This window comes from Pleurodeles waltl, chromosome 6 (assembly GCF_031143425.1).
Source record: "Pleurodeles waltl isolate 20211129_DDA chromosome 6, aPleWal1.hap1.20221129, whole genome shotgun sequence".
Classification (NCBI taxonomy): Eukaryota; Metazoa; Chordata; class Amphibia; order Caudata; family Salamandridae; genus Pleurodeles; species Pleurodeles waltl.
The window spans coordinates 14,402,067-14,428,148 of record NC_090445.1 but is presented as its reverse complement, the minus strand read 5'-3'; the positions used below and the strand labels follow the sequence as shown (position 1 = coordinate 14,428,148).

At 52.2% G+C, this 26,082-nt stretch overlaps 1 protein-coding gene across 1 annotated transcript in view; it reads left to right on the top strand.

The window, feature by feature from the left end:
* The window catches only part of CRAT (carnitine O-acetyltransferase), a 466,622-nt gene that overhangs the window by 241,668 nt on the left and 198,872 nt on the right, over positions 1-26,082 (top strand). Inside the window, exon 5 of the mRNA XM_069237047.1 lies at positions 8,152-8,317. Within this exon, the coding sequence (XP_069093148.1) occupies positions 8,152-8,317 (166 nt within the window). The remainder of the gene's footprint in view (positions 1-8,151; positions 8,318-26,082) is intronic.

The following is a 26,082-nucleotide window of genomic DNA, read 5'->3' as shown; positions in this document are numbered from 1 at the left end:
CCCTCCTCCTCCACTTCCTCTCACCCAGCCCTCTCCCTCCCTACTCCTCCATTTACCCCTCAACAAGCCCTCTTTTCCTCCCTACTCCTCCACTTACCCCTCACCCAGCCCTCTCCCCTCCCTACTCCTCCACTTACCCCTCACCCAGCCCTCTCTCCCTCCCTACTCCTCCATATACTCCTCATCCAACCCTCTCTCACTCCCTACTCCTCCACTTACCCCTCACCCAGCCTTCTCTCCCTCCCTGTTCCTCCACGTACCCCTCACCCAGCCCTCTCTCCCTCCCTACTCCTCCATTTACTCCTCATCCAGCCCTCTCTCCCTCCCTACTCCTCCACTTACCTCTCACCCAGCCCTCTCCCTCCCTAGTCCTCCACTTACCCTCACCCAACCCTCTCTCACTCCCTACTCCTCCACTCCTCCACATACCCCTCACCCAGCCCTCTCTCCCTCCCTGTTCCTCCACGTACCCCTCATCCAGCCCTCTCTCCCTCCCTGTTCCTCCACGTACCCCTCATCCAGCCCTCTCTCCCTCCCTACTCCTCCAATTACACCTCATCCAGCCCTCTCTCCCTCCCTACTTCTCCACTTACACCTCACCCAGCCCTCTGTCCCTACTCCTCCACTTACCCCTCACCCAGCCCGCTCCCCCTCCCTACTCCTCCACTTACCCCTCACCCAGCCCTCTCTCCCTCCCTACTCCTCCATATACTCCTCATCTAACCCTCTCTCCCTCCCCACTCCTCCATTTACTCCTCACCCAGCCCTCTCTCCCTCCCTACTCCTCCACTGACCCCTCACCCAGCCCTCTCTCCCTCCCTACCACTCCACTTACACCGCACCCAGCCCTCTCTCCATCCCTACTCCTCCACTTACACCTCACCCAGCCCTCTCTCCCTGCCTACTCCTCCACTTACACCTCATCCAGCCCTCTCTCCCTCCTCCTCCATTTACCCCTTACTGAGCCCTCTCTCCCCCTACTCCTCCACTTACCCCTCACCCAGCCTTCTCTCCCTCCTCCTCCACTTCCTCTCACCCAGCCCTCTCTCCCTCCCTACTCCTCCACTTACCCCTCAACCAGCCCTCTTTTCCTCCCTACTCCTCCACTAACCCCTCACCCAGCCCTCTCCCCCTCCCTACTCCTCCACTTACCCCTCACCCAGCCCTACTCCTCCACTTACCCCTCACCCAGCCCTCTCTCCCTCCCTACTCCTCCATTTACTCCTCATCCAACTCTCTCTCACTCCCTACTCCTCCACTTACCCCTCACCCAGCCCTCTCTCCCTCCCTACTCCTCCATTTACCCCTCACTTAGCCCTCTCCCCCTACTCCTCCACTTAACCCTCACCCAGGCTTCTCTCCCTCCCCCTCCACTTCCTCTCACCCAGCCCTCTCTCCCTCCCTACTCCTCCACTTACACCTCACCCAGCCCTCTCTCCCTCCCTACTCCTCCACTTACACCTCATCCAGCCCTCTCTCCCTCCCTACTCCTCCATTTACCCCTCACTGAGCCCTCTCTCCCCCTACTCCTCCACTTACCCCTCACCCAGCCTTCTCTCCCTCTCCCTCCTCTCACCCAGCTCTCTCCCTCCCTACTCCTCCACTTACCCCTCACCCAGCCCTCTCTCCCTCCCTACTCCTCCATATACTCCTCATCCAACCCTCTCTCACTCCCTACTCCTCCACTTACCCCTCACCCAGCCTTCTCTCCCTCCCTGTTCCTCCACGTACCCCTCACCCAGCCCTCTCTCCCTCCCTACTCCTCCATTTACTCCTCATCCAGCCCTCTCTCCCTCCCTACTCCTCCACTTACCTCTCACCCAGCCCTCTCCCTCCCTAGTCCTCCACTTACCCTCACCCAACCCTCTCTCCCTCCCTACCCCTCCACTTAAACCTCACCCAGCCCTCTCTCCCTCCCTACTCCTCCACTGACACCTCACCCAGCCCTCTCTCCCTCCCTACTCCTCCACTTACACCTCACCCAGCCCTCTCTCCCTCCCTACTCCTCCACTGACACCTCACCCAGCCCTCTCTCCCTCCCTACTCCTCCATTTACACCTCACCCAGCCCTCTCCCCCTCCCTACTCCTCCACTTACCCCTCACCCAGCCCTCTCTCCCTCCCTACTCCTCCACTTACACCTCTCCCAGCCCTCTCTTCCCTCCCTACTCCTCTATTTACCCCTTACCGAGCCCTCTCTCCCCCTACTCCTCCACTTACCCCTCACCCAGTCTTCTCTCCCTCCTCCTCCACTTTCCCCTCACCCAGCCCTCTCTCCCTCCCCCTGCCCATCACTGCTGCCCTCTCTGCCCTTCACTGCCACCTCCTCACTCCCCCAGCCCTTCACTACCACCCTCACTGCTACCCCTCACTCCCCCTGCCCTTCACTTCTACCCCCACTCTCCTCCTGCCCTTTACAACTCCCCCCCTCTCTCCCCCTGCCCATCACTGCTAGCCCCTCTCTCCCCCTGCCCATCACTGCTGCCCTCTCTGCCCTTCACTGCCACCCCCTCACTCCCCCAGCCCTTCACTGCTAGCCCCTCTCTCTCCCTGCCCATCACTGCTGCCCTCTCTGCCCTGCACTGCTACCACCTCACTCCCCCTGCCTTGCACTGCTACCACCTCTCTCCACTGCCCTTCACTGCTACCCTCTCTGCCCTGCACTGCTACCCCCTCACTCCACCTGTCCTTCACTGCTAACCTTTCTCCCTTCCCTGCTAGCCCTCCTCCCCCCTGCCCATCACTGCTACCCGCTCTGCCCTTCACTGCTACCCCCTCACCCTCCCAGCCCTTCACGTCTACCTTCTCTCTCCCCCTGCCCTTCACTGCTACCCCTCACTCCCCCTGCCCTTCACTGCTACCCCCTCTCACCCCTGACCTTCACTGCTACCCTCTCTGCCCTTCACTGGTACCCCCTCACTCCCCCTGCCCTTCCCTGCTACCCCCTCACCCCCCCTGGCCATCACTGCTACCCACTCTGCCCTTCACTGCTACCCCTCACTCCCCCTGCCCTTCCCTGCTAGCCCCCTCTCCCCCTGCCCATCACTGCTACCCTCTCTCCTCCCCTGCCCATCACTGCTACCCTCTCTGCCCTTCACTGCCACCCCCTCACCCTTCACTGCTACCCCCTCTCCCCCTGCCCATCACTGCTAACCTTTCTCCCTTCCCTGCTAGCCCCCTCTTCCCCTGCCCGTCACTGCTACCCTCTCTACCCTTCACTGCTACCCCCTCACTCCGCCTGTCCTTCACTGCTAACCTTTCTCCCTTCCCTGCTAGCCCCCTCTCCCCCCTGCTCGTCACTGCTACCCTCTTTACCCTTCACTGCTACCCCCTCACTCCGCCTGTCCTTCACTGCTAACCTTTCTCCCTTCCCTGCTAGCCCCCTCACCCCCCCAGCCCTCCACGTCTACCCTCTCTCTCCCCCTGCCCTTCACTGCTACCCCTCACTTCCCCTGCCCTTCACTGCTACCCCCTCTCACCCCTGACCTTCACTGCTACCCTCTCTGCCCTTCACTGGTACCCCCTCACTCCCCCTGCCTTGCACTGCTACCACCTCTCTCCACTGCCCTTCACTGCTACCCCCTCTCTCCCCTGCCCTTCACTGCTACCCTCTCTGCCCTGCACTGCTACCCCCTCACTCCACCTGTCCTTCACTGCTAACCTTTCTCCCTTCCCTGCTAGCCCCCTCCCCCCTGCATGTCACTGCTACCCTCTCTGCCCTTCACTGCTACCCCCTTACCCCCCCAGCCCTCCACGTCTACCCTCTCTCCCCCCCTGCCCTTCACTGCTACCCTTCACTCCCCCTGCCCTTCACTGCTACCTCCTCTCACCCCTGACCTTCACTGCTACCCTCTCTGCCCTTCACTGGTACCCCCTCACTCCCCCTGCCTTGCACTGCTACCACCTCTCTCCACTGCCCTTCACTGCTACCCCCTCTCTCCCCTGCCCTTCACTGCTACCCTCTCTGCCCTGCACTGCTACCCCCTCAATCCACCTGTCCTTCACTGCTAACCTTTCTCCCTTCCCTGCTAGCCCTCCTCCCCCCTGCCCATCACTGCTACCCGCTCTGCCCTTCACTGCTACCCCCCTCACCCTCCCAGCCCTTCACGTCTACCCTCTCTCTCCCCCTGCCCTTCACTGCTACCCCTCACTCCCCCTGCCCTTCACTGCTACCCCCTCTCACCCCTGACCTTCACTGCTACCCTCTCTACCCTTCACTGGTACCCCCTCACTCCCCCTGCCCTTCCCTGCTACCCCTTCACCCCCCCTGGCCATCACTGCTACCCACTCTGCCCTTCACTGCTACCCCCTCACTCCCCCTGCCCTTCCCTGCTAGCCCCCTCTCCCCCTGCCCATCACTGCTACCCTCTCTCCTCCCCTGCCCATCACTGCTACCCTCTCTGCCCTTCACTGCCACCCCCTCACCCTTCACTGCTACCCCCTCTCCCCCTGCCCATCACTGCTAACCTTTCTCCCTTCCCTGCTAGCCCCCTCTCCCCCCTGCCCGTCACTGCTACCCTCTACCCTTCACTGCTACCCCCTCACTCCGCCTGTCCTTCACTGCTAACCTTTCTCCCTTCCCTGCTAGCCCCCTCTCCCCCCTGCCCGTCACTGCTACCCTCTCTACCCTTCAATGCTACCCCCTCACTCCGCCTGTCCTTCACTGCTAACCTTTCTCCCTTCCCTGCTAGCCCCCTCACCCCCCCAGCCCTCCACGTCTACCCTCTCTCTCCCCCTGCCCTTCACTGCTACCCCTCACTTCCCCTGCCCTTCACTGCTACCCCCTCTCACCCCTGACCTTCACTGCTACCCTCTCTGCCCTTCACTGGTACCCCATCACTCCCCCTGCCTTTCCCTGCTACCCCCTCACTCCCCCTGCCCATCACTGCTACCCACTCTGCCCTTCACTGCTACCCCCTCACTCCCCCTACTTTTCCTGCTACCCCTCTCTCCACCTGCCCATCACTGCTACCCTCTCTCTTCCCCTGCCCATCACTGCTACCCTCTCTGCCCTTCACTGCCACCCCCTCACTCCCCCGCCCATCACTGCTACCCTCTCTCTCCCCCTGCAATTCACTGCTACCCTCTATGCTCTTCACTGCTACCCCCCTCACTCCCCCTGCCCTTCCCTGTTACCCCCTCTCCCCCTGCCCATCACTGCTACCCTCTCCCTCCCCCTGCCCATCACTGCTACCCTCTCTGCCCTTCACTGCTACCCCTCACTCCCCCTGCCCTTCACTGCTACCCCCTCTCTCCCCCTGCCCATCACTGCTACCCTCTCTGCGCTTCACTGCCACCCCCTCACTCCCCCTGCCCTTCCCTGCTACCCCCTCTCTCCCCCTGCCCTTCACTACTACCCCCACACCCCCTTCCCTTCACTGCTACCCCTCACTCCCCCTGCCCTTCACTGCTACCCCCTCTCTCCCCTGACTTTCACTGCTACCCTCTCTGCCCATCACTGCTACCCCCTCACTCCCCATGCCCTCCACTGCTACCCCCACACCCCCTGCCCTTCACTGCTACCCCGTCACTCCCCATGCCCTCCACTGCTACCTCCACACCCCCTGCCCTTCACTGCTACCTCCTCACTCCCCATGCCCTTCACTGATACCCCTCACTCTCCCTGCCCTTTATTGCAACCCCTTACTCCTCCTGCCTTCCACTGCTGTCCCTTCACTCCCCTTGCCCTTCACTGCTACCCCCTCACTCCTCTGCCCTTCACTGCTACCCCTCACTCCTCTGCCCTTCACTGCTAGCCCCTCACTCCTCTGCCCTTTACAACTACCCCCTCACTCCCCCTGCTCTTCACTGTTACCTCCTCACTCCCCATGCCTTTCACTGCTACCCTTTCTGCCCTTCACTGCTAGCCCCTCACGCCCCCTGCTCTTCACTGCTACCCCCTCACTCCCCATACCCTCCACTGCTACCCCCACGCCCCCTGCCCTTCACTGCCACCCCTCACTCCCCCAGCCCTTCACTGCTAGCCCCTCCCTCCCCCTGCCCATCACTGCTACCCTCTCTGCCCTTCACTGCTACCCCCTCACTCCCTGCCCTTCCCTGCTACCCCCTCTCCCCTGCCCTTCACTACTACCCTCACTGCTACCCCCTCACTCCCCCTGCCCTTCACTGCTACCCCCTCACTCCCCCTGTCCTTCACTGCTAGCCCCTCTCTCCCCCTGCCCATCACTGCTACCCTCTCTGCCCTTCACTGCCACCCCTCACTCCCCCAGCCCTTCACTGCTAGCCCCTCCCTCCCCCTGCTCATCACTGCTACCCTCTCTGCCCTTCACTGCTACCCCCTCACTCCCTGCCCTTCCCTGCTACCTCCTCTCTCCCCCTGCCCTTCACTACTACCCTCACTGCTACCCCTCACTCCCCCTGCTCTTCACTGCTACCCCCTCTCTCCCCTGACCTTCACTGCTAGCCCCTCTCTCCCCCTGCCCATCACTGCTACCCTCTCTGCCCTGCACTGCTACCCCTTCACTCCCCTTGCTCTTCACTCCTACCCTCTCTCCCCCTGCCCATCACTGCTACCCCCTCTGCCCTCCACTGCTGCCCCCCTCACTCCCCTGCCCTTCACTGCTGCCCCCCTCACTCCCCTGCCCTTCACTGCTGTCCCTTCACTCCCCTTGCCCTTCAGTGTTACACCCTCACCCCTCTGCCCTTCACTGCTACCCCCTCACCCTTCTGCCCTTCACTGCTAGCCCCTCACTCCTCTATCCTTCACTGCTAGCCCCTCACTCTTCTGCCCTTTACAACTACCTCCTCACTCCCCCTGCTCTTCACTGCTACCTCCTCACTCCCCATGCCCTTCACTGCTACCCTTTCTGCTCTTCACTGCTAGCCCCTCACGCCCCCTGCCCTTCACAACTACTTCCGTCACTCCCCCTGCTCTTCACTGCTACCCCTCAGTCCCCTACTCTTCACTGCTACCCTCACTCTCCTGCCCTTCACTGCTACCCCCTCACTCCCCTGCCCTTCACTGCTACCCCCTTGCACCCCTGCCCTTCACAGCTACCCCCACTCCCCTCCACTGCTACCCCCTCTGCCCTCCACTGCTACCCCCTCTGCCCTCCACTGCTACCCCCTATGCCCTTCACTGCTACCCCCTCTCTGCCCTTCACTGCAACCCCCTCAGTCCCCCTGCCCTTTACTGCTACCCTCTCTGCCCTTCACCGCCACCCCCCTCACTCCCCCTGCCCTTCACTGCTACCCTCTCTGCCCCTCACTGCTACCCCCTCACTCCCCTGCCCTTCCCTGCTACCCCCTCACTCCTCCTGCCCTTCACTGTTACCCTCTCTGCCCTTCCCTGCTTCCCCCTCACTCCCCCAGCCCTTCACTGCTACCCCCTCACCCCCCTGCCCTTCACTGCTAACCCCTCACACCCCCTGCCCTTCACAACTACCCTTCTCACTACCCTGCCCTTCACTGCTACCCCGTCACTGCCCTACTCCTCACTGCTACCCCCTCACTCCCCTGCCCTTTATCTCTACACCCTCACTCCCCCTGCCCTTCACTGCTACCCACCCTCACTCCCCCACTCTTCACTGCTACCCACCCTCACTCTTCACTGCTACCCACCCTCACTTCCCCTCACTGCTACCCACTCTAACTGCCACCCGGTCTTGCTGGTTCCCCGAGCATTCCTCCCTGCACTTTTACAGGAATGAAGAAGCTCTGTTTATTAAATGTGGTCATACTGTTATCCCCAGGTGTCTCTGAATAGGTGGCTTCAGTTTTCAGTTGTATTTTTGGACTCATTTGTTCATATGTTTGTTTTTATTTCTATATGTGTCCTCTCTCCTTGAAAGGCAGTGAAAGCATGTAGCTACTGTGCCACGTGTCTCACAATAAGATAACTGTTACCTGACAAATAGTTTGAGAAAATAGTAACTATAAAGGTGGAATAATTTCAGATTTCAAAGAATAAGAAAGTCTTTTAAAAATATTTGTTTGAAGCTAAGATGAAGCGCCTTGTGCTCTGAAGCGTCTTGCACATGCACGTAGTGCTTGGAGTAATGCTAGTCCTCGTGTGACAGTTGTGTTCACAAGGGTGACGTGGATTCTGACAGAGGTGGAAGTGCTTTCTTACACATTGTAATGAGGGTGCACAAAGATAGTAAAGTCCCTCTTTTTCTCATTCTTTCACCAGTGAGACGCTCCCGGTGGAATTCCTTGGTGGGAAGCCCCTTTGTATGAACCAGTATTACCAGATCCTGTCTTCATGTCGCGTCCCCGGGGCCAAACACGACTCTGTCGTCAACTATGCCCGGACAAAGAAGCCCCCGACTCACATCACTGTTGTGCACAACTTCCAGGTATGATCGCTCAGTGCCACTAAGCACTAAGCCTCTCGTTGCCAGGAGTCCAGCCTAAGCTGGCACCAGGGGCCGATAGGCGTCCCAGTGGCAGAAGCAGGGTAGAGCTCCTTCCTCTGTGGGACATGGCTGATGCCCACCACTGGCCTGCACGGCTCATCCACTTCATTGGCAGCACTCAGCTTTGTCCCCTCCGGAGTGAACTTCTTTACTGTTACCAGAGGAAGATGGGTAAATGATGTGATAACGGGGTAGATTCTGCTTCTGAGCTTAGAGTTAGAGGGGTGACAGCTATTCTATATGTGGTTATGTCCAAGTGCTGAAATCGCCAAAATTAGAGTTAAAAACTCTTACAAATGTGGGGATCAGGCTGTCTTCCTTAGTTGAGTGCTGAAAGAAATGTGTTTTTGATTAAGAGGGTTGAACATCTTTGTCAAGCAGCACTCACAATCCTTGTCAAGGTCAACCACAAAAGCCACTAAACCTGTGCTTAACCCTCTAGTAGATAGGCATAAAAGCAGTCAGCCTTAACTTAAAGGCACTGTGTTATGTATTTATGTAGCACACAAACAGTAATAAAGTGAAAACACAACTCAAGAAAAATCCTACACCAATTTAGGCAAATGGATTAGAATTTTCTAAACAAAAAGCCAGTTAGTAGAACCGAAGATATGCAGTTTCATATGTTTAAGTAAAAATAGCGCCAAGAAGGAAAAAGCACTAACTAGGACTATCTGGTTGTGCTAGGCTGGGACAGAGTCACAAGTTCAGGATGATAGCATGGACTGTGGGCTGGATACAGGGACTAGGTTTGTCCCACTGAAAAAGTTACCCTTTCAAAGTCCCATGCGCAGAATTCAGAACTTCAGGATTTCACAGGAGGAGCTCAACAGATGCCAGCCAAGGGTACAGGACCGGGGAGGGACCTCTTGTGGGTCAGGAACTCACTCCATTAGAGGCCGACGGGACTCAGGTAGGTCCATTTGCCAGTCCAGGCAAGTCTAGCTACAGCAGGTCAGCAGGGCATTTGCAAGGTGGCATCCGGGGCTTGCTGTGTCCATGTAGCTCCGATTAGGAGGTCAGCCAAGTGACCCTTGCAGTCATCTTATTAGCCTGGGATGAAGGGAGCAGGTCCAGTCTTTCTCCTCAGAGAGCAAGGCAGCCCTCAAGCAGCATGGTCGTCCTCTGGAGAACAAGGCAGGCCTCAAGCAGCAGGGCAGGCCTCAAGCTGTATGGCCGTCCTCTGGGGAACAAGGCAGGCCTCAAGCAGCAGGGCAGGCCTCAAGCTGTATGGCCGTCCTCTGGGGAACAAGGCAAGCCTCAAGCAGCAGGGCAGGCCTCAAGCTGTATGGCCGTCCTCTGGGGAACAAGGCAGGCCTCAAGCAGCAGGGCAGGCCTCAAGCTGTATGGCCGTCCTCTGGGGAACAAGGCAGGCTTCATGCAGCAGGGCAGCCCTCAAGTAGCAGCAGGGCAGTCTTCTGAAGAACAAGGCAGGCCTCAAGCAGCAGGGCAGTCCTCAGGCAGCAGGGCTGGGCAGCCCTCTGAGGAAGAAGGCAGTCCTTCTGCAATGTTCACAGGTCCAGGAATGTACTGAAGAGTGGGTTTGAGGGTCCTACTTTTATACCTGGTGCCAGGTATGAAGTGGAAAAAACTCTTGGAGTTTTCTCCCCACAGTTGGTTCAGGATTTTCCCTGCCCAGGCTCCAAAGGATGTAGGGTAACAATACACTTCTGCAAAGTTCTTTGTTAGTGTGCTGGAGACAGACTTTAAAAAACGGGGAACACCTCCACCCCTCCCAACTTGGCAGAATGGCTCTCTTAGGTATACTCAAGCAGTATATTTGACAGTCAGCGCCCACTTACTGATGGGGGAGCAATTAAGAGCCCAGGCAGCTGGAAGCTCCTATAACACCTCAGAAAGCTTAGGACAGGAAAATGCCATCTTTCTAAAAGTAGCATTTCCTAATGTAATTGTAGGAAGCCGCCTCTTTATATAGTGGACAAAAATTAGGTACACTGTGCAGAGAGTCCAAGTGATCCCCAGAGGTATCATAGAGGCACAAATGGCACCCCAATGCTCTCTTTTGTGGTAATGTGGGCGAACAGGCATATCAGAGGGTAGTGCTGATCATGTAATGCACACATTCATGCAGTATGTGAGACACACACCCAATAAAGAAATCCAACACCAGTATATAAAAATATCATATACTTTTATAAAAGTTTAGATACCAAGATCACCGGAGTCAGGTGAGTACTTTTCGAGATATAGAGTTTTAGAGTTTTTAAAACTGCAATTTTTGGGAGCGGTAATGTTATCCTGTGGGAGAAAAACATGTAGTGCATTCGGACACTTCACAGCGACTTATCGGACTGTTCTGTGAGACTTGAGGTGACTAGACCAAGGCCACACTAACAGGTCACCTTGGGAGACTCTGGGGCATCCTGGTGCAGAGGTGTGTTACCGCATCAGGTGTCCTATTCACTTCAATGAGGAACGGTCCAGTCACAAAGTTGCTGCAGGGATGGACTGGAAGGTCAGTCCAAGGAAACCCACAGGGGGGCTCGACCCTTGAGGTCCTCGGGCACATGGAGATACCGTTGGTCCACTCCTCCTCTGGCTGTAGGCCGTGGGTTGTAGTAGTGTCTTCTGGCATTGGGTCCAGTGTTGAAGTTCCTCATTGTTGCAGTCTGCAGGCGTTGACTCGGAGTCCAAGCCAAGCCACAAGTGGGCTCAGGTCTCACAAGGCTGGGAGACGTGGGGACACCCTTGGTCCTCTTCTCCTCAGTCCGGGGCTGACTGGTGCAGAGGTGTCCTGAGACATCAGGTTTCTGTCTCCTGGTCACTCACGGTTGCAGGGAGGTCTGCAGAAACAGGCAGTAGATGCCTTCTCAAAGTCCATAGTGGGCAAGCTCAGGGTGGGCTTTGTCTCTGGATGGTCTGGGGACCACACTGACATCTTTGGCCCACTTCAGGTCTGGCTAGGCGGCTCGTGTGCTGTGGTGATGTCCGGTGTCGTTTGGCGATCCCGGTCCTCACAGTTCTTTCTTGGGTGCGTGTGGATGTAGGGAAGCAGCTCCTCTACTCCAAGGGTGGTCTTCTTGGCGATTTGCGGAGCGCTGGCAGCTCTCCTAGATTCTTGGAGGCTGCAGCGGCAAGACAGGCCAGGTGCAGCAGGCCGGCCGGCAGGGATGGCGCCAAGTCAGTTGTGCTCCTCGGTTCTCGAGTTCAGCAGACTTCTTGTCCGCTCCTTCTTTTGTGACAAGCAAAGATCTGAGGATCTGGTATCTTGGTGTCACTACACCCCCTAGATGACCACTTCCTGTGGAAAGTGGGCATCACCCTGTCGAGAGTTCCTAAATTCCACAACACACAAGATGACGGAATTTCCTAGGTGGTGTCCACCTCGGGCAGGCTACCTCAGGGATGTTCCCAGCCCAGATATGCGACACGTATCCTGCATAGCTAATTTTCCCATCTATCCAGATGCCAGATGGGCCCTGGGGCAGGGGGGTTGTTATCTCTAAGGAAGGCCAGATCTGCATACTTAAGGCGGTGAGCTTTTTCAAAGCTCCCTACCTTGGAATGGAGATGGTTGTTCCACACCCCAGCCCAGACAGACTATGTTTCTGACCTCCAGAATATTGTAATGTAAAAGGGAAGGAACATTGGCACTAGGGACCTGGTTAGCAGGAACCTAGTGTACTTCAGTCAAAGGTGCATCAAAAACCAGGCAAAACGTGGGGGATACTGCAACCAGAACCCAGCTTCCTACAGTATTGTAATGTAAAAGGGATTTGTAGCGCCCAAGCTAATGACCCATGAGGGTCTCTAGGCACTGGGTCGGTGCGTAGGGTCATGAGCATCAGACGAAGAGGCAAGTCTTCAGTTTCTTCCAGAATGTTGTGAGCCTCTTGGCTGTTCTGATGTCCTGGTGGATGGCGTTCCAGGTCTTTGCTGCTAGATAGGAGAATGAGCGGTCTCCTGCCCTGCTTCTGTGAATGCAGGGAATGAGTGCAAGTGACAGCGCAACTGATCAGAGGTTGCAGCTTGGCTGGTGGAATGCAGACAGCGGTTGAGGTAGGCGGGTCCATTCTGATGTAGCGCTTTGTCGGCGAGGGTGAGTATCTTGAACTGGCAGCTTTTCTGGATGGGGAGCTAGTGGCGTTCCCTGAAGTGAGGCATGATTTCAAAATTGTAATCTAAGTCTGCCTTTATCATTTAAGAGGATTTTAAATTACAACTCATTTGTGTCCAAACATAAGATTTCAACTTTTTCCCAGTCAAAATTTAGCACTTATTAAATATGATAAGGTAACTCAGTGTTATCCTACGATAGACCTCACAGTAATACAAGGTTCGATGGCATCTGTCGCTGTAGATACACATGGTATGCATTAGCTCGCCATCTGGTGTTGGGTCGGAGTGTTACAAGTTGTTTTTCTTCGAAGAAGTGTTTTCGAGTCACTGGACCGAGTGGCTCCTCCTTCTGTGCTCATTGCGCATGGGCGTCGACTCCATCTTCGATTGTTTTCTTTCCGCCATCGGGTTCGGACGTGTTCCTGTCGCTCCGAGTTTCGGAACGGAAAGATAGCTGAAAACGGAAGATTTTCGACGGTATCGTTGCGATCCGGTTCGAGATAAACACATACGACAACGCATTGAACATCGAAGCGCTTCGGTGCCCTTCGGGGTAGATTTCGGCACACCGTCGGGGCCTAGTCGGCCCGACCGCGTGGAGAACAACGCCGATGGAACGGACCCCGTTTCGATTCTGCCCTGAATGCCACAACAAATATCCTTATACGGACCAACACTCGGTCTGTAACCTGTGCCTGTCACCCGAGCACAGCGAAGAATCCTGTGAGGCCTGTCGGGCGTTCCGGTCCCGAAAAACTCTGCGCGACCGTCGAGCGAGAAGACTGCAGATGGCGTCCACGCCAAAAGAGCATCGACAGTTCGAGACAGAAGAGGAACAGGAGGAATCCTTTTCCATCCAGGATTCAGACTCCGACGAACTCGACCATCCAAAAACAGTGAGTAAGACGTCGAGATCAGAAATCAAAAAAGGCAAAAAGGCCCAGGGGACGCCACTGCCAACCGGCCATGGCTCAACCCAAATTCACGGTGACCAACAATCGGCACCGAAAAAGGCCCATTCAGTGTCGAGATCGTCCGACTCCGGTCGAGACACCGGCACGCAGCCTCCTCGGGACCGAGAGAGTGCTAAAGAGAAGCATCGACACCGAGAGTTCGGTGTCGACACGGATCGACGCCGAGACAGTGGCGCCGAAGATCATAGAGGCCAAGATTTTTCGGCACAAAAGAAGAGGAAGGTTACCTCGGAGCCGAAAAAACAAACAACAGGGTTTTCGGAGCCGAAAAAAGCACCAACAGACCCAGTTTCAGGCTCCTATACTGAAGAACTTTCTATGTCTTCACAAATGAAAAGACACAGATTCGAACAGGAACTGCAATCCACTGAAGTGGATCACACGCAGAAGCGTATCTTTATTCAGCAGGGGACAGGGAAGATCAGTACCCTTCCACCTGTCAAAAGAAAGAGAACACTTCAGTTTGTAGCACGAGAGGCTCCTCAGCAACAAACAGCAAAGACGGTAACACCTCCTCCCTCGCCTCCACCTGTAACTCCGGCTTCACCAACTTACACCCCGTCACATTCGCCAGCTCACACCGCCATGAGCCACGACGACCAAGATCAAGACGCGTGGGACTTGTACGATGCACCAGTGTCTGATAACAGCCCAGACACATACCCAACTAGGCCATCACCACCTGAGGACAGCACAGCCTATTCACAAGTGGTGGCTAGAGCAGCTCAGTTCCATAAGGTGGAACTACACTCTGAACAAGTAGAGGATGACTTTTTATTTAACACCCTCTCCTCCACCCACAGCTCCTACCAGAGCCTGCCTATGCTCCCAGGCATGCTTCGCCATGCAAAGGAGATCTTCAAAGAGCCAGTCAAAAGCAGGGCAGTAACGCCTAGAGTGGACAAAAAATATAAGGCGCCTCCTACAGACCCTGTATTCATCACCTCTCAGCTGCCACCAGATTCTGTGGTGGTAGGGGCTGCCAGAAAACGGGCAAATTCACACACTTCTGGAGATGCACCTCCCCCAGATAAAGAAAGCAGAAAGTTTGATGCAGCCGGGAAGAGGGTCGCTGTCCAGGCAGCAAACCAGTGGCGCATCGCAAACTCACAAGCGCTGCTAGCGCGATACGACAGAGCCCACTGGGATGAGATGCAGCATCTCATTGAACATCTCCCAAAAGATCTACAAAAAAGAGCAAAACAGGTTGTTGAAGAGGGTCAAAACATTTCCAACAATCAAATACGCTCCTCTATGGATGCAGCAGACACAGCCGCAAGGACCATTAATACGTCGGTTACCATCCGTAGGCACGCATGGCTCAGAACGTCTGGATTCAAGCCGGAAATTCAGCAGGCAGTACTTAACATGCCAGTAAACGAAAAAATGCTGTTCGGTCCGGAGGTCGACACAGCCATAGAAAAGCTCAAAAAGGACACTGACACTGCCAAGGCCATGGGCGCACTCTACTCCCCGCAGAGCAGAGGATCTTATACCACCTTCCGCAAAACACCTTTTAGAGGAGGGTTTCGGGGTCAGGCCACACAAGCCAGTACCTCACAGTCCCCACCGTCCACCTACCAGGGACAGTACAGGGGAGGCTTTCGGGCCAGTATAGAGGAGGGCAATTCCCTAGGAATAGAGGAAGATTTCAAAGCCCCAAAACCACTACCAACAAGCAGTGACTCACACGTCACTCACCCCCCCCACACAACACCAGTGGGGGGAAGGATAGGTCAATATTACGAAGCATGGGAGGAAATAACTACAGACACTTGGGTCCTAGCAATTATCCAACATGGTTATTGCATAGAATTCCTGCAATTCCCTCCAGACATACCACCAAAAGCACAACATTTATCAAAACACCATTCACAGCTTCTAGAGATAGAAGTTCAAGCACTACTGCAAAAAAATGCAATAGAATTAGTACCAAGCACACAAATAAACACAGGAGTTTATTCTCTGTACTTCTTGATACCAAAAAAGGACAAAACACTGAGACCAATCCTAGACCTCAGAACACTAAACACATACATCAAATCAGAACACTTTCACATGGTCACGCTACAAGAGGTGTTACCATTGCTCAAAAAACACAACTACATGACAACCCTAGACCTCAAAGACGCATATTTCCATATACCAATACACCAATCACACAGAAAATATCTAAGGTTTGTATTCAAAGGAATACATTACCAATTCAAAGTATTGCCTTTCGGTTTAACAACCGCTCCAAGGGTATTCACAAAATGCCTAGCAGTAGTCGCTGCACACATCAGAAGGCAGCAAATACATGTATTCCCGTATCTAGACGACTGGCTAATCAAAACCAGTTCGCTCACACAATGCTCAAACCACACAAATCAAGTTATACAAACCCTCTACAAACTAGGGTTCACCGTCAACTTTGCAAAATCCAACATTCAGCCAAGCAAAGTACAGCAATATCTAGGGGCCATAATAGACACGACAAAAGGAGTAGCAACGCCAACTCCACAAAGAATTCACAATTTCAACAGAGTCATTCAACACATGTCTCCAAATCAAACAATACAAGCAAGAACAATACTACAGCTCCTAGGCATGATGTCCTCATGCATAGCCATTGTCCCAAACGCAAGACTGCACATGAGGCCCTTACAACAATGCCTAGCCTCACAGTGGTCTCAAGCACAGGGTCACCTTCTAGATCTGGTGTTAATAGACCGCCAAACTTACCTCTCGCTTCTATGGTGGAACAGTATAAATTTAAACAAAGGGCGGCCTTTCCAAGACCCAGTGCCACAGTACGTAATAACAACAGATGCTTCCATGACAGGGTGGGGAGCACATCTCAATCAACACACCATAAGAGGACAATGGAACATACATCAAACAAAACTGCATATAAATCATCTAGAATTATTAGCAGTTTTTCAAGCACTAAAAGCTTTCCAACCAATCATAACCCACAAATACATCCTTGTCAAAACAGACAACATGACAACGATGTATTATCTAAACAAACAAGGAGGAACACATTCAACGCAGTTAAGCTTATTAGCTCAAAACATATGGAAGTGGGCAATCCACCATCAAATTCGCCTCATAGCACAGTTTATTCCAGGGATCCAGAATCAACTGGCAGACAATCTCTCTCGAGATCACCAACAAGTCCACGAATGGGAAATCCACCCACAAATTCTGAACACCTACTTCACACTCTGGGGAACACCTCAGATAGACTTATTTGCAACAAAAGAGAACGCAAAATGCCAAAACTTCGCGTCCAGATACCCACACAAGCAATCCCAAGGCAATGCCCTATGGATGAACTGGTCAGGAATATTTGCTTACGCTTTTCCTCCTCTCCCTCTCCTCCCTTATCTAGTGAACAAATTGAGTCAAAACAAACTCAAACTCATTTTAATAGCACCAACGTGGGCAAGACAACCCTGGTACACAACACTGCTAGATCTTTCTGTAGTACCCCACATCAAACTGCCGAACAAACCAGATCTGTTAACGCAACACAACCAACAGATCAGACACCCAGATCCAGCATCGCTGAATCTAGCAATCTGGGTCCTGAAATCCTAGAATTCGGACACTTACAACTTAGCCAAGAGTGTATGGAGGTCATAAAGCAGGCCAGAAGGCCATCCAATAGACACTGCTACGCAAGTAAGTGGAAAAGATTTGTTTGTTACTGCCATCATAATCAGATACAACCACTAGACGCAACTCCAAAACATATAATAAATTACTTGCTCCATTTACAAAAAGCAAGGCTAGCCTTCTCTTCTATTAAAATACACCTTGCAGCAATATCTGCATACCTGCAGACTACCTATTCAACTTCCTTGTATAGGATACCAGTCATCAAAGCATTCATAGAAGGTCTTAAAAGAATTATACCACCAAGAACACCACCTGTTCCTTCATGGAACCTAAACGTTGTCCTAACCAGACTCATGGGCCCACCTTTCGAACCCATGCACTCTTGCGGAATACAATTCCTAACCTGGAAAGTTGCCTTTCTCATCGCCATTACATCTCTGAGAAGAGTAAGTGAAATTCAAGCGTTCACAACACAGGAACCTTTTATACAAATACATAAAAATAAGGTCGTCCTATGACCTAATCCAAAATTTTTACCAAAAGTTATTTCACCGTTCCATCTAAATCAAACGGTAGAACTACCTGTTTTTTTCCCACAGCCAGATTCTGTGGCTGAAAGAGCACTACATACATTAGATGTCAAAAGAGCATTAATGTACTACATTGACAGAACAAAGAACATCAGAAAGACTAAACAGCTATTTATTGCATTCCAAAAACCTCATGCAGGTAACCCAATATCAAAACAAGGTATAGCCAGATGGATAGTTAAATGCATCCAAATCTGCTACCTTAAAGCAAAAAGACAACTGCCCATTACTCCCAGGGCACATTCAACAAGGAAAAAAGGTGCTTCAATGGCCTTTTTAGGAAACATCCCAATGCATGAAATATGTAAGGCAGCCACATGGTCTACGCCTCACACATTCACCAAACACTACTGTATAGATGTGCTATCCGCACAACAAGCCGCAGTAGGTCAAGCTGTATTAAGAACTCTATTTCAGACAACTTCTACTCCTACAGGCTAATCCACCGCTTATGGGGAAATAACTGCTTACTAGTCTATGCATACCATGTGTATCTACAGCGACAGATGCCATCGAACTGAAAATGTCACTTACCCAGTGTACATCTGTTCGTGGCATCAGTCGCTGAGATTCACATGGGCCCACCCACCTCCCCGGAAGCCTGTAGCAGTTCAGAAGTTACCTTCAATTTTGTACATTTGTATATATATTATTTAAACCTTTAATAGGTACATACTTACACACTTCATTGCGCGGGCACTATTACTATAGTACAACTCCTACCTCACCCTCTGCGGGGAAAACAATCGAAGATGGAGTCGACGCCCATGCGCAATGAGCACAGAAGGAGGAGCCACTCGGTCCAGTGACTCGAAAACACTTCTTCGAAGAAAAACAACTTGTAACACTCCGACCCAACACCAGATGGCGAGCTAATGCATACCATGTGAATCTCAGCGACTGATGCCACGAACAGATGTACACTGGGTAAGTGACATTTTCATTTTTTTCACTACCAGGACATATAAAACGTAAAAATGCATTCCCAACTTTTTAAATACCTTGCACCCTATCCTATTGGCAGTTTAGGGCCTACATTAGGGGTGACTTTTATATATTAACAAAGGGAATTTTATGCTTGACAAGAGGTTTATTTACCCAGGTTAAATTGACAGTATAAAACCGCACAGAGGCTGCAGTGCCAGTCCTGAGATGTTTAAAAGGTTACTTAAGTGGGTGCACAATAAGTGCTGCAGGCCCACTAGTAGCATTTAGTGTACAGGTCTTGCTTACATGTTGTACTAGGAACACAGAAGGAAGTTAAATATGCCAGTAATGTCCAGGCCAATTTTACAAAGTTTTAAGGAGTCAGCAGAAGCACTTTAGCACTGTTTATCAGTGCTTAAGTGCACAAAGACCTAAAGCCATCAAAAAAACATTTTAGGGAGGGGAGTGAGCAAAATGTCTGGAGGAAGGCCACCCTATAGCAAATGGTCTAACAACTGCTATTAGTAATATCTAGCTGCCAGTTTCCTCTGCTGCTCTAGGAAGCCATTTCAACCTGTGTGCTGAAAGTGTTGGATACTATACTGCGCGAATAGGTATAGCACACCTAACAGGAGCTTGGAGGAGACCTTAATGTATTCTGAACTGTCACCATCTGAGTACAGGAGTACACACACATAGCTACAAGTGACCCACCTGCAACAAAAGGATCATTCTTAATGTCAGCAGAGCGTGGCAGTTACTTTGCAGCTAAGGGCACCGTCTCAAAAGGTATGGCTGTGAATTTATATTTATCATTAAAAATGCCTCCGTTTACGCCCTTCAGGAATTCACAAAGCATTCCTGTTAGGCAGTAATGAATTTACTGCTGCAGATTTTTCAACTACAAGTGTGCAGGCATCCACAGCATAAAGCCCATGCCATGGTTGGTATGTGGGTGTTACCTGGAGGGTTTGGCCATGTAAATTTCAGAACACCCACACAAACGTATGTTTGTGAGCATTGAAACTGAAATCCATTCCTCTCCCTCCCCGGCAACGATTGGAAAGTAGCTCCCTTCTAGGATGGAAAAAGAACAGATAACCCCCTATCTTCTTGTTTGTGAGAGAAGGGCTTACTCTGCAGAGGAAAAAAAGAACAAGCATTGGCAAAGCCAATAGGTCTTGGCAAGCCAGGCGCTATTAGCGTTGTCAATGTTGTTTAGCCATGTGTTGTGTTATGGAGTGGTGTGGATAAATGTGGTGTGGACCTGAATTATGTGTAGCATATGTGGCATGGTGTGGAGTGGAATTGTGTGGAGTAGAATTATTTTGCATCATGTGGACTTAAGTGGATTTAAATTATGTGGAATGATGTTGAATTTGTGTGGATTGAAATTATGTGGTGTGGAGGGGAATTATGTGGTTTGGAGTGGAATTGTGTGGCGTAGAATTGTGTGGAGCGGGGTTAGTGGAGTGTGCAGGCGTAGAGTAGAGGGGCATGACACATTCATGCTATTACTAAATGGGAAGGAGGTATACAAGAGCGATGATAGAGCAAACAGATGGTAAGCCTATGGGTGGGCTGAAGCCCACTGAATTGAAACCAACCCGTCTCTTTAAGATAGCGCAGGTGCTGTCTAGCCAAGGCCTAAGAAGGCAATACAAGCTAATTAAAAATAAAGGGCGTGGGTTCTGATGGCTGTGGAGGAAAAAAAATTTAAACACTGTTATTCTGGGTTTTGTTGGCACTACTCACAGACTGTTAAGGCATCGTACCCAGAAAAGAACAACAATATTATGTTTTTGGCTGTTTACTTATGTTGTGTTTATTTTTTAACTTTCACTCTGGATTTGGGAGTAAACAACTCATTATACACAGAGTTTTAAGTTGTCCGGGTTGTTCTGTGTCTCAGACCAGGTAGTAATTAAAAATGGGCATTAAAACAGGTCCCTATTAGGCCCTATACTAAGGCCCTTAACTTTATTGGCAAAAAACTCTGACCTATTTTTTAACAATTAATGTAAAAAACGTTAAGGTATTCTATGTCCTTGATTTAGATTCTGTTTATATTTCACACGTTGAGCATTCCCAGGGAATGCATGATTCAGTAAGATATTTCCCAGATGTTGTGTTTCTCTTATAGCATAATACTCCTGTGTAGTAAGCTGGGTTCTAGTTGTAGTACCCCCACTTTTTTGCCTGGGTCCTGCTAACCAGGGCCCCAGAGCCAGTGTTTTCTTCCCTAAATTTGGTTGTTGATAACCTTTTACACCCACAATTGGCATACTGGTGCACCTATGTAAGTCCCTAGGTCTCCAGGGCATTGGTACACCAGGGGTCCCCCATGAGCTGCAGCATGCATTATGCATCCATGGGAGCCCATGCAAACTGTAACTGCAGGCCTGCCATTGCAGCCTGCGTGAAATGCTGCATGCACGCTTTCATCACCGGACCACTGCACTTAGAATTGTAAGTCACCCCGCTGGTAGGCCCTTCAGCCCAAAGGCAGGGTGCATGTCTCTACGTGTGAGGGTACCCTTGCAGGAGCAAGGTGCCCCTACAAACCCCAGGCCAATTCCTGGACTCTGTAAGTGTGTGGAAGCCATCTTAAGGTATGTAGTGGACACTGCTTAACACAAGTGGTCCAACTGCATAATGGTTCTCCGAACCTAGTCATGTTTGGTATCAAACATGTTGGAATCATGCAACTAAATTTCAATGTTAGTTGCATGATACAATGTACTCTGGGGTTTCTTATAGGATCCTCTAGTTCTGCCTGTGCCGCCTTACGGGGTCCAGCAGCCAGCCCACGCTGCTGCTGACCCCAGACACTGTTCTGCTCTCCTGCTGGTGAGCCAGGCTCAGGCTGGAGAAGCAGAACAATGAATTTCCGGCACGGGAGAGGTGTGACCACCTCTCACCTCTCCCTGTTTTTAGGTGTCTAAGGGCTGGGGTGGGTGGCCTCTAGGCGCCACCAGACTGCTTTGAAGGGCACATTTCATGCCCTCCGTGCATAATCTGGGTTTCACCAGTTCAGGAACCCCGGGTTCCTGCTCTGGCGCAAAACTACCCTAAGGGTAATGGAGTGACCACCCCCTGTCCAGCTCCTCCCCTAGAGAGGTCCATAAAGCTCTGCCAGGTGGCCACTCAATTCTACCATTTTGGAAATAGGATGTGCAGAGGCCCCTGGGAGCATCCGCCTGGTTAGGTAGGTCAGGTAGATGACATCCCTGACCCCCTCTGATAGGTGAGTCATTGCAGAGAGTGACCAACCCCCTTTTAGGGTTACTTAAGTGCTCCCTTGCAGGTGGGTCCTCAGATTTGTCGAGCAAGGCTCGCCAAGGAACTCTCTGCAAGACATATTTTGCTCCTGGCCTCTAGAACCGTTGCTGATTTTCACTGGAACCAAACAAGTCTGCTTCTGGTGGGAAGGCTCCCTTTGCAACAATGTTTCTCCAGATCCTGCAAGAATTCTGGAACATCCAAGTCTTTGCATCCTCCAGGGTCACAAGGACTGTGTTTGCACCTGGAAGCACAAAGGAATCTCACTTGGAGTGGAGGAGGCACCTCAAAACAACGTCAACCGGCTAGTGGAGTCTGCTATCCACAGACATCTGGAGTTTCTGCAACACAGGTGGCGAGTCTGTGGCCCTTCTGGGTCCTGCTTGTCTTCTAACCAACTTGGGGGACTGTGGGCCCCTGCTCCTGCTACTGGACTGGAACCCCTGTGCACTGCAACTGTTGCACTTGCCAATGCTTGATGACTCTTCCTCCAGGAGATCTTCAGGCTCCAAGAAGACCTGACCTTCAGCACTCAGGGAAACCTAAGATCAGCCCCTGTCCTGCAACTTCTGCGATGTGGGACTTCTGTCTTGTTGGGCTGGTAAGGCCTCCTTGTGACTCCCTGTGTCCAGCACCTGTGGGTCACTCGTGGGGGCTCCATCGACGTCTGTTGGCCTTCCTGTGTACTGAGGGCCAGCTCTGATTCCCCTTCCTGGGTAGAGTCTCCTGGACCTTGCTGGTCCCCAAAACTTTGCAAACTCTTCTTCAGCTCATGTTTGCATTTGCCAGTGCTTGTTTGTGACCTCGCTGGTCACTGCCCTTCTACAATCTGGCGTCTGTCATGGGTCAGCTCGTAGGCGACTCCTTGGTTCTCCAGCAGCTCCAGGACCCCATAGCTGTACTTCTCCTTCCACCGACTTGCAGGATCTTCACCTTCAAGATGGTGGGCATTGCCGCCTGCACCACCTGGGCACCTCTAAGGGTGCTGGAGTCTGTCCCCTTCCTTTTGCAGGTCCTCCATGTAGGAGGCTGGACTGGCTTGTAGTGAGTACCAAGGGGTACTTGCACCTTGCACCAGGCCCAGTTATCCCTTATTAGTGTATAGGGTGTCTAGCAGCTTAGGCTGATAGATAATGGTAGCTTAGCAGAGCAGCTCAGGCTGAACTAGGAGACGTGTGAAGCTACTACAGTACCACTTAGTGTCATATGCACAATATCATAAGAAAACACAATACACAGTTATACTAAAAATAAAGGTACTTTATTTTTATGACAATATGCCAAAGTATCTTAGAGTGTACCCTCAGTGAGAGGATAGGAAATATACACAAGATATATATACACAATAGCAAAAATATGCAGTATATTCTTAGAAAACAGTGCAAACAATGTATAGTTACAATAGGATGCAATGTGGAAACATAGGGATAGGGGCAACACAAACCATATACTCCAAAAGTGGAATGCGAACCACAAATGGACCCCAAACCTATGTGACCTTGTAGAGGGTCGCTGGGACTATTAGAAAATAGTGAGAGTTAGAAAAATAACCCTCCCCAAGACCCTGAAAAGTGAGTGCAAAGTGCACTAAAGTTCCCCTAAGGACAAAGTAGTCGTGTTAGAGGAATAATGCAGGAAAGACACAAACCAGCAATGCAACAACTGTGGATTTCCAATCTAGGGTACCTGTGGAACAAGGGGACCAAGTCCAAAAGTCACAAGCAAGTCGGAGATGGGCAGATGCCCAGGAAATGCCAGCTGCGGGTGCAAAGAAGCTTCGACTGGACAGAAGAAGCTGAGGTTTCTGCAGGAACGAAAAGGGCTAGAGACTTCCCCTTTGGTGGACGGATCCCTCTCGCCGTGGAGAGTCGTGCAGAAGTGTTTTCCCGCTGAAAGAACACCAACAAGCCTTGCTAGCTGCAAATCGTGCGTTCGGCGTTTTTGGACGCTGCTGGGGCCCAGGAGGGACCAGGAGGTCGCAAATTGGACCTGAAGAGAGAGGGGACGTCGAGCAAGACAAAGAGCCCTCACTGAAGCAGGTAGCACCCGGAGAAGTGCCAGAAACAGGCACTACGAGGATGCGTGAAACGGTGCTCGCTGAAGTTGCACAAAGGAGTCCCACGTCGCCGGAGACCAACTTAGAAAGTCGTGCAATGCAGGTTAGAGTGCAGTGGACCCAGGCTTGGCTGTGCACAAAGGATTTCCGCCGGAAGTGCACAGGGGCCGGAGTAGCTGCAAAGTCGCGGTTCCCAGCAATGCAGCCCAGCGCGGTGAGGCAAGGACTTACCTCCACCAAACTTGGGCTGAAGAGTCACTGGACTGTGGGGGTCACTTGGACAGAGTCGCTGGATTCGAGGGACCTCGCTCGTCGTGCTGTGAGGAGACCCAAGGGACCGGTAATGCAGCTTTTTGGTGCCTGCGGTTGCAGGGGGAAGATTCCGTCGACCCACGGGAGATTTCTTCGGAGCTTCTGGTGCAGAGAGGAGGCAGACTACCCCCACAGCATGCACAAGCAGGAAAACAGTCGAGAAGGTGGCAGGATCAGCGCTACAGAGTTGCAGTAGTCGTCTTTGCTACTATGTTGCAGGTTTGCAGGCTTCCAGCGCAGTCAGCAGTCGATTCCTTATCAGAAGGTGAAGAGAGAGATGCAGAGGAACTCGGATGAGCTCTTGCATTCGTTATCTGACGTTTCCCCAGAGACAGAGACCCTAAATAGCCAGAAAAGAGGGTTTGGCTACCTAGGAGAGAGGATAGGCTAGCAACACCTGAAGGAGCCTATCACAAGGAGTCTCTTACGTCACCTGGTGGCACTGGCCACTCAGAGCAGTCCAGTGTGCCAGCAGCACCTCTGTTTCCAAGATGGCAGAGGTCTGGAGCACACTGGAGGAGCTCGGGACACCTCCCAGGGGAGGTGCAGGTCAGGGGAGTGGTCACTCCCCTTTCCTTTGTCCAGTTTCGCGCCAGAGCAGGGGCTAAGGGGTCCCTGAACCGGTGTAGACTGGCTTATGCAGAATTGGGCACATCTGTGCCCAATAAAGCATTTCCAGAGGCTGGGGGAGGCTACTCCTCCCCTGCCTTCACACCATTTTCCAAAGGGAGAGGGTGTCACACCCTCTCTCAGAGGAAGTTCTTTGTTCTGCCATCCTGGGCCAGGCCTGGCTGGACCCCAGGAGGGCAGCTGCCTGTCTGAGGGGTTGGCAGCAGCTGCAGTGAAACCCCAGGAAGGGCAGTTTGGCAGTACCAGGGTCTGTGCTACAGACCACTGGGATCATGGGATTGTGCCAACTATGCCAGGATGGCATAGAGGGGGCAATTCCATGATCATAGACATGTTACATGGCCATATTCGGAGTTACCATTGTGAAGCTACATATAGGTAGTGACCTATATGTAGTGCACGCGTGTAATGGTGTCCCCGCACTCACAAAGTTCAGGGAATTGGCTCTGAACAATGTGGGGGCACCTTGGCTAGTGCCAGGGTGCCCTCACACTAAGTAACCTTGCACCTAACCTTTACCAGGTAAAGGTTAGACATATAGGTGACTTATAAGTTACTTAAGTGCAGTGTAAAATGGCTGTGAAATAATGTGGACGTTATTTCACTCAGGCTGCAGTGGCAGGCCTGTGTAAGAATTGTCAGAGCTCCCTATGGGTGGCAAAAGAAATGCTGCAGCCCATAGGGATCTCCTGGAACCCCAATACCCTGGGTACCTCAGTACCATATACTAGGGAATTATAAGGGTGTTCCAGTAAGCCAATGTAAATTGGTAAAAATGGTCACTAGCCTGTTAGTGACAATTTGGAAAGAAATGAGAGAGCATAACCACTGAGGTTCTGATTAGCAGAGCCTCAGTGAGACAGTTAGTCACTACACAGGTAACACATTCAGGCACACTTATGAGCACTGGGGCCCTGGGTTACCAGGGTCCCAGTGACACATACAACTAAAACAACATATATACAGTGAAAAATGGGGGTAACATGCCAGGCAAGATGGTACTTTCCTACACTCCACTTCCGGAATCCGTCGCTGGGTTCCACCGGCCTGGTCCCCGGGTCGTGACAGCAGCTGGACAATCCAAGGATTCCACTGACTTCAGAGAGAGTCCCTTCTCCCCTCTGCATCTGGATCCCTGGAGTAGGTACTCCATTCTTCTTGGTATCCTGGGGTAGGGGCACTCCTCATCCATCCTCTTGTCTCCTGGTATCCTCAGGGTCCACTGGGAAGGGTCCTGAATCCCACAAA